At 34.9% G+C, this 9,238-nt stretch overlaps 1 protein-coding gene across 4 annotated transcripts in view; it reads right to left on the bottom strand.

Moving 5' to 3' along the window:
* Window positions 1–2,029: 2,029 nt before the first annotated feature.
* ZFYVE16 (zinc finger FYVE-type containing 16) overlaps window positions 2,030–9,238 on the bottom strand; it is a 45,604-nt gene continuing 38,395 nt past the window's right edge. For all 4 annotated transcript variants that reach the window (XM_035014744.1, XM_035014743.1, XM_035014746.1 and 1 more), the window contains 3 exons: window positions 8,423–8,528; window positions 6,561–6,728; window positions 2,030–3,752 (listed from right to left, as the gene is read on the bottom strand). In XM_035014744.1, the coding sequence (XP_034870635.1) occupies window positions 3,591–3,752; window positions 6,561–6,728; window positions 8,423–8,528 (436 nt within the window). In that variant the 3' untranslated portion in view covers window positions 2,030–3,590. The remainder of the gene's footprint in view (window positions 3,753–6,560; window positions 6,729–8,422; window positions 8,529–9,238) is intronic.

Genomic DNA, 9,238 nt, shown 5'->3' with positions numbered 1-9,238 from the left:
CCAAGCCAAATCCAAAACAAAGAATATAAAGATTTAAAACTACTAAAAATATGATGTGAAAAAAAAATCTCAGTTAAATGGTAAGAGATAAATTTAGATGGCAAGGCTTAGTGTCTGGTAGGAAAAAAAATAAAGGTTTTAAATATAGCTAAATAAAAAATAAACTTGCAAGTGTTTTAGTAATAAAAAATTTGTTACGAGAAAAATAGTCCTCGTACTGAAACATATGGTCATAATTCTAGTAACATGCTTTTATCAATCAAAAGTGGTCTGAGAAGGCATGAAGCCTTTAAGATTCTAAATATGAACCTCATAACTCAAAGTAATTGAGGAAGTCAATGTGTTCTTCAGTGTAAACACCATCCTACATTTTGTATAAAAAATGAGAAGAGGAAAAAAATACATATATCTATTTGTATTTGCTGCTACTACACCTAAACCATGGGAAGATACATAAGAAACTAATAAAACGATTACTTGAGATTGGAGGGTAGGAAGAACAAGCTAGACACATACAAGGTGGAAAGTAAAACTTATATTGATAAGTTTTTTATATTTTTCTGATAATCACAAAGAAAAAAATTAAAACCTAAGATGGGTTTATAGGTTTCTGGTTTATTTCAGGATATTTTCTATTAAAATGTGTGTCAAGTTATCAAAGTTATGGTTGTGACTAAAAAAAGAAAAGTCTGTTCTTTATTTATAAAACAGTATCTGAATCTAGGCTGTTATAAAATTAGGCAGTTGAGACACCATAGTCAAGCTACTGCTTTTATGATTAAATCATAGGGTAAGATATTCATACAACACAGTAGACTCTTTAAGGGAAAGTTCAGTCTTTTTACAGATTACCTACTTTTCAGATTTTTATCTCTTACCTAGCCAGGTTTAATGCCCACTATCTAACAAGTTCTTAGCCATCTCCTTATGGGTGTGGCTATCCTTCTGGGTTGTTTTCCTTTTTTTTTTTTTGGTGGGCAGCAAAGTGAAGTTTATTTATTTTTTTATTTTTTTATTTTTTTAAAGATTTTATTTATTTGACAGAGAGACACAGCGAGAGAGGGAACACAAGCAGAGGGAGTGGGAGAGGGAGAAGCAGGCTTCCCGCCGAGCAGGGAGCCTGATGCGGGGCTCGATCCCAGGACCCTGGGATCATGACCTGAGCCGAAGGCAGACGCCCAACGACTGAGCCACCCAGGCGCCCCAAAGTGAAGTTTATTGAGTGATATAGTATAAAGCTCCCAAAGAGGGAGGGGACCTGAGAGGGTTGCCTCCTGGGTTGTTTTCCAACCATGTAGTCAAGATTCATATCTCTATTATAGCAGTTACTTTTACTTTGTTAATTATCTGCTTCATACATTCAGCTCCAATAGGGACAAATATTTATTCATCTTTCAACCAGTGAAGCCTAACAAAATGCTCTGCACATAGCAAGTATATAGACACACAAAGTTTGTTGGGTGGCTACACAGAACAAGTGGGCTAGATTTACTTCATATTTCAGAATTCAGAGAAGGAGACTGTATAAAAAGGCCAAGACCAAAAACAGATCATTGTAGACTGAATACAAAGAACCATTCTATTTCTTCACCTTTAAAAAAATTAAAATTTCAAAATAAATACCAATGTGAAGAACATGACCAAATAAGTAACAACTGCATTCAGAAACCTACATCTACAAAGAATACTTTAAAATGTACCTCCAAAGGCACATTATTCCATTATCATTAAATGTAAAGGCTTTATGAAAACAAATCTAAAGCTATCCTATCATGGGAAGAGCTCTCCACCATTTGGTTATTTTAAAGTAATTTCAGGGGCACCTGGCTGGCTCAGTCAGAAGAGCACGTGACTCTTGATCTCGGGGTCATGAGTTTGAGCCCCATGTTGGGTGCAGAGATTACTAAAAAAAATTAAAAATAAATAAATAATTTCATTATTCATAGACTGTGCAACTAACTTAAACTGCAAAATAAACACACTATATAAAGAAACATAAACTGATAAAAATAATCTTACACCATTTCAATAAATTTCACAGGTTACTTTGTGTTGCCATTTTATTTAACAGCTGCAACATTTTACATTGCTTATGAAGTAGCTACTTCCAGAAGACTGATAATCTCCTTCACAGGGTATCTTTGACTCATACTACAGTTGTGATTCAGTATGACCCATGTGACCAGTGGAGTAAAATTCTCAGTCTCTCCTAGCCTGAGACCTCAGATCCTGAGTTATAACCCTGACTTGGTCTTCAAGTTGAGATGCTTCATAAGTATTTTTCTTACATCAGGGTTATTTAGTGTAGTTTCTTTTTCTTGAAATATACAATGAGTGTTTTTGATACAAAAACATATACCATATAAGAATAAAAAAAGCATCAAAATAATGATTGTATTTTATATAATGTAAATGAAGGACTAACTAAAATATCCCTGTTACTTTTTTTTAACACAACATACTTCTTAAAATTTTGCTGTTTGAAGAGCAAAGTTCTGTTAACAGTTTCAAATACATAGACTTTAACTTATGTTAATATCCTGTTATAAAAAATAACTACCATATAAAGAATTTAAAATATGCAGAAGTAATTAGTTCATTAAAATGTATATTTAATACATTGGTGTCAATGAAAATATGCAGACTTGCCAAGAAAGTTCTAAGGTTTAAAGGAAAAGTTAAAAAAACCTGTTTCAGGCTTCATTTATTGCTACATAATGACTACTTCAGGGGTCATATGGCCTGTTGTCAATCACTCTTAGAAGTGGTAAATAAAGGGTATATTTTGAAGGAAGGAGGAAAAATAATGCACTGCAATATAAAAATATTACCTATTTATAAATTATTAGACTTATAAAACACATACTGAATCACATGTTCTTGCTATAAAAACGATGTACTTAAATATAGAAGCACAAAATTCTGAAGCACCCACAATTATTTTAAGAATACCCATTTAATCAAGAAAAAAGCCATATATATATATATATATATATAATAATTTGAGAAGAAAAAAGGCAAAATTCTGATTTTAATCCAAATAACCAGTTTATCTAATCATGGAGGTAGGTCTCCACTCCAATTATACAAATAAGTTATCTGCCTTACTCAAAGAATTATCAAATAAGACTAAGATCTGAAAACTGTCTATGTCACTGAAATTCATTTTTAACAGACTTTAGAAACCAGCAATGTAACTGGCTAATGTAACAGCCATTTCCCTCATAAGGTTACACCTGAAAAGAGCCTTCATTAAAATCATTCTTGGCATAACGAGGTATACATAAGTGCAGATACTTTGGCTTTGCATTTAAATAACACAGTAAATGCTACAAATTTATTAAAGACAGAAGAAATCCTTTTCTTTTTAGTACTTGTATTACGTCAAAGCTTCAAAAACTGTGGGTCTCTTAAATTTTTAGAGATTTAAATATTGTGCTAATGATTTAAAAAGATCATTTCCTGCCTAAAAAGCAAAACTTACGTGTTTCAAACAGCAAACATTTACTTTTAGTGTTTGTGGCATTTCAGCTTTAGTGAATTTAGTTTTAACAAATTAGTTTGCAATATATAATATGACTTATCTTTCACTAAAAAAGATTTTCTATAATGAAAAATACTAATTCTATTTCTAATGGTAAACTAGTAGAGTTGGAGGTCCCACCATGGATCACAGGGATTAGAGCACTATCAAGATCATTTAAATAATGCTGAGGAAGAAGCTGGCCTTCAGATCCTGCCTGAAATTCAACCTGGGGGGGAAAAAAAAAATCTTGATAAGTCAACCTTAGAAAGTAAGCAATCTTGTTTAGCTTAGCAGATGAATATGAACTATTTTAAAATATCATTCATTTTAAGCATGTTAAGAAAATACTTGATATTTTACTCATAAAATGTTTCACATTCTCCTATATTTCTTTTATCTTCTACATAAATTATTGTCTCTCCCACAGATATCATAAAAATTGTTTAAATGCCACTATTTCATACTTTAGGTTTCTTCTCAATGCACACAAAAACACACGAGAGAACCAAGGTTTTAAATAATTACCAACATGACTTAAATAAAAACCTATAGTATTAAAAAATCGACTTAAAAATATTTTGAATTTGTTGTTACAAAAGTATTTAATATTTGAATTTAATGTCGCTGGTGAAAATTACACTTTAATATATTTGACTAAAAAAATTAACAGGGCTGCTGAAATAACAAATTATTACTTTCTTGAAAAAGGAACCTTTAACAGTGAGATCAAAATATAAGTTCTTCCTTCCAAAAGAACTAGGAGTTTAACACATCCTGACTGAAGAAAAGCAAACCCTCAATATATGATCTCATTCATGTTTAGATTAACCATTCTAATGAAAAACTTGCTTTGAAATTGATTATACTGGATGTTGGAAACAGAAATGCACATTAAAATAATACTAGAATACCATTTTTCACCTATAAAATTCATAAAGTTCAAAAGTTTGATTACATATTGCTTTGATAAAGATGCAGGGAAAAGAACTTTCTCATACAAATTGTGGTAGAAACCTCTATTTGAGACAATATGGTAATAATATCTATTGAGTATATACTTAGACCTGGCAATTCTACTTCTTAGAATGTTTGTTATACTCACACTTATGCCGAAGCAAAATATTGTGGATAACCTAAATGTCAATCAGTGCATACTAAATTTACATAAAAACTAGTTAAATAAATTATGGTACATTTATATAATCAACAGGTAGTAATATGAAATATCTCTAAAATACAAGATCTTAAAGAAGCAAAGTCAAAAAAAGTAAGAGTAAAGGGGGAAATGAAAAGGACTTATATACTTATTCGGTTGTACATGTCAAAAATCACAGAGACTACAAGAAATGGGTAACATTTGATTGCCTGACCAGGAAGGGAGGATGAGGAGGAGTATGGAGATAGAGTACAGGGTTGGGAGTCAAGAGTGGAAAGGAGATCTTTCCAGGGCTATTACCTTATACAACTCTACTGGGAACCATTTACATTGTAGCCTGGAGTTAATACCTCTAGGGGCTACCCATTATATAGATGACAACATGAATGTTGCTCTCTGGAAATGTTGGATAAGATGGTCCTATTATACACACACTTGTGAGATAACAGAAAATATATATTGTTCTCTACCTCTGGTTCCTCATACACAGCTCCTGAAACCCTTGTAATTTCTTAAGTTATAAGAACACTCTAAATATCTCTTGTTCTAATATTTGTATTTCACACCATCCATGACACAGGGCTCCTAAAACCCTTGTACATTCCTAAGTGATAAGAACACTAGGAATATCTTTTGTTTTAATGAGGTGACTCTGGGTGGGCTCCTGGATGGGGACTGGTCACCAGAAAGACCAAACCATAATTAGAAGCTTTAGATTTTTCAGCCCTACCCCTCATCTTCCAAAGAGGGGAGAGGGGTTACAAAATGGAGTTAAATCATGCCTACATGAGGAAGTCTCCATAAAATCCCTATAGAGGAAGATTTGGAGAGCTTCAGGCCAGCTAATACATCCATACCAGGAGGGTGACACATTCCAACTCCACTGGAACAGAAGTACCTATGCTTAAGAACCTCCCAAACCTCACCCTATGTATATGTCTTCATCTGTATAACCTTTAATAAACTGGTTAACATGTTTCCCTGAGTTCTGTGAGATGCTCTAGCAAATTAATTAAACCCAAGGAGGGGGTTATTAGAACTTCTGATCTATAGCTGGTTGGTCAGAAGCACAGCCAATAACCTGGGCTTATGATCAGCATCTGAAAGCATGTAGGGGCACAGTCTTATAGGACTGAACCCTTATCCTGTGGGATCTGGTGATATCTGGGTAGATGGTGTCAAAATCGAGTTGAATTCCTGGATATCCTGCTGGTGCCCAAGAACTGCTTGTTGGAAGGAGGAAACCCTCTACATATTTGGTGACCAGGAATGTCAGAAATGAAGTATTTTGTGTGAGTAGTAAAGGAGACTCACAGGAAGGAAAGAAACAGTAGGGAAGAACTGGTTTTTCCTTACATGGGAAGGAAAAGACTAAGTTTTCCTTTTTTTAATACTTTTGGACTTTTGTAATTTTAAATCATGTGAATATAAAATAAAGTCAGAATGAAAAAATTAAAAACCAACTTATCAAGCCAGACTGCTGTAGTGCAGAGATCAGCAAACTATGGCCTGTTGGCCAATCTGGCCCACCAACTATTTTTGTAAACAAAGTTTCATTGGAACATAGTGAGCTCATTAGTTTACATACTGTCTGTGGCCACTTGTGCACTATAATGGCAGGACTGAATAGTTGTAAAAGACATCATACAGCCCACAGTGCCTAAAATATTTACTGCCTAGCCTTTTACAAAAAAGTTTGCTGACCCCTGTTGTGGAGAGTAAAGGTAATAATATAGAGGAAGTATGCAGCACACACTGATGTTCAACGAATTTTAGTTCTCTTCATTCATCCCAAATAAAAGGTTAAAGAAGAAACTTTTGATTATTTTAATATATGAAACATTCATTTCAAAAACACATCACAAAAACATGTCTCACCATATCAGTGTCAATGGAAACTCTGAGGCCAATTTTATTCATCCCATTACTCTTTAGAGTTTTCAGGTGAGGGCACAGCGCAGCACTACAAGCCATGGCTATTTCTTTTGCAAACTGATAACGAGTTGCTGAAACAGATAAATCCTGGTCCTTTAGAAAGTAGAACACCTGAAATGTATTTAATTAGGAAACAAGTCATGATTAAGATTAAAAGCAGCTTTAAAAAGACAATTGCTACCTTCAATTCAACTTTATTAATAACATCCAATGTTAATGCCATGAAATTCATTAGTTGAAAAGCATTGTGTGTGGGACACCCAGGTGGCTCAGTCAGTTAAGTGTCTGCCTTCGGCTGGGGTCATGATCCTAGGGTCTTGGGATCAAGCCCCATGTCGGGAATCCCTGCTCAGCAGGGGGCCTACTTCTCCCTCTGCCTCCCCCCTACTGATGTTCACTCTCCCTCTCTCTCAAATAAATAAAATCTTTAAAATAAAAAACATTTTGTGTGTAAATATACATATCTTGATCTGTAAGTAGTAAAAGCCTAAAACCAAAGATTATGGACTATGGCATGACTTAGCTATTTTTACCTAATATTAACCTGTAGCAACAAAAGCCCTATTAATTCAGTTTGGAAAAGTGTACTAATGAGTCCACCCTATAACATCACCTTCCTGTAAGGACATCTTAATGAAGTTAAGATCAAACAAAGAAATAATGTTCTATAATTTTTTGTTGTTGTTGTTAAAGATTTTATTTATTTATTTATTTGACAGAGAGAGAGAGCACAAACGGGGAGCAGCAGACAGGGGGAGAGGGAGAAGCAGGCTCCCCTCTGAGCAGGGAGCCCGATGTGCGGGCTCGACCCAGGGCCCCAGGATCATGACCTGAGCCAAGGCAGACACTCAGCCAACTGAGCCACCCAGGCGCCCTGATGTTCCATAATTTCTTTTTTCTTTTTTTTTTCATTTGAGAGAGAGAGAATGAGAGACAGAGAGCATGAGAGGGAGGAGGGTCAGAGGGAGAAGCAGACTCCCTGCCAAGCAGGGAGCCCGATGCGGGACTCAATCCCGGGACTCCAGGATCATGACCTGAGCCGAAGGCGGTCGCTCAACCAACTGAGCCACCCAGGCGCCCCATAATTTCTATATCCTGTATAGTTTCTATCTATCTTGTACATGTATAACATCACAGAGAATAGAGAAGAAATTAGTAACAGATTGCCTGACCCAGGAGGCAGAGTGAAAAAGAGTATGGAAGTAGACTAAGGGGTTGGGAGTCTATAATTTCATATCCTCTTAGTTTAAAAAAAGTTGGAACACGCAAAAATAATTTTCATATGTCAATGCTGATTATAAACTGGTATCTATAACATATTTTATTGTGGGGGGTTCCTGGGTGGCTCAGTCAGCTAAGCATCTGATTCTTAATCTCAGCTCAGGTTTTGATCTTGGGGTTGTGAGTTCAAGCTCTGCATTAAGTAGGCCCAGCATGGAGCCTACTTAAAATAAATAAATACATACATACATAAGTTAGTTTTAATTTACATATATATATTTTTTTAAATAAGAGAAAAATGAAAAAATAATATGCTCAAATAACATATACTGTACAAAGATGGCAATGCTGCCAAAACTTAACTGAGTTGGCAGGGAGTAACACCATACAATAGCCTGAAATAGTCTTATGGAAATCCAAATCTGGTATAAAAAAGGCAGTCTGGGGTGACAATAAATGTGTGTTTCAAGATGTAATGTAAAAAGTATTAGTAAGCTGCAATGAGAAATCTCCCAAGTTCAAAAAAAATAAAAGCCATATCCAAACACAACATGTAAAGGGAAGGAATCTTCTTTCTCAGTTACCTCAGTACACTTTACAGTCTTCTCATCGGTTTCAAAATCTGCTTCCAGTTTTATTTTTTCACTTGGAAATCCTTGTAATGATATTCCATCCACTGAACTAATAACACTATAGAATAAAACATAACACAGTATTATTATTAGTACCAAAATGCTTTCTATGAAATGAGTTATTAGATTTGAACAAATAAGGAGAAAATATATGAAAACTATTTATAGCACTAAGATAACTCATTTACATACAAAATAATTAAAACTACAGTCCATTCATTTACCAAGATTTTTTTTTTTTTTAAAGATTTTATTTATTTATTTGACAGAGAGAGCGAGAGAGGGAACACAAGCAGGGGGAGTGGGAGAGGGAGAAGCAGGCTTCCCGCGGAGCAGGGAGCCCGATGCGGGGCTCGATCCCAGGACCCCGGGACCACGACCTGAGCCGAAGGCAAACGCCCAACGACTGAGCCACCCAGGCGCCCCCATTTACCAAGATTTCTTGATTGTGTAGCAAAACATATCTACTCTTTCATATGCCCAACTTAGACCTGAAGTTTAAAATGCCTTAGTTTCCTAACAGAAAAGCTGTCTCATGAATTTTAAAAACTTATCTTGGAATCCCTCAGCATTAGCCCTCTTTTTCCTTCTTTACTTTAGACCCTTTAACCAATCTCCAAAAAAAGAAAGAAAATAGTAACTGAAAAGGAGTGGCAGTAATATTCTATAAGGCCTCTAATGTATATATTATTAAATTCAGTTGTATTTACGGTGAATCAATAAAATACAAACTAAACATCCAAAGGGTATCCTTTACTTACTTCACAA

Source organism: Mirounga leonina, unplaced genomic scaffold, assembly GCF_011800145.1.
Source record: "Mirounga leonina isolate KUSES-001 unplaced genomic scaffold, KU_Mleo_1.0 Mir_168, whole genome shotgun sequence".
NCBI lineage: Eukaryota > Metazoa > Chordata > Mammalia > Carnivora > Phocidae > Mirounga > Mirounga leonina.
Note: the sequence above shows the minus strand (reverse complement) of the source record. Positions and strands in the feature narration are given on the sequence as shown.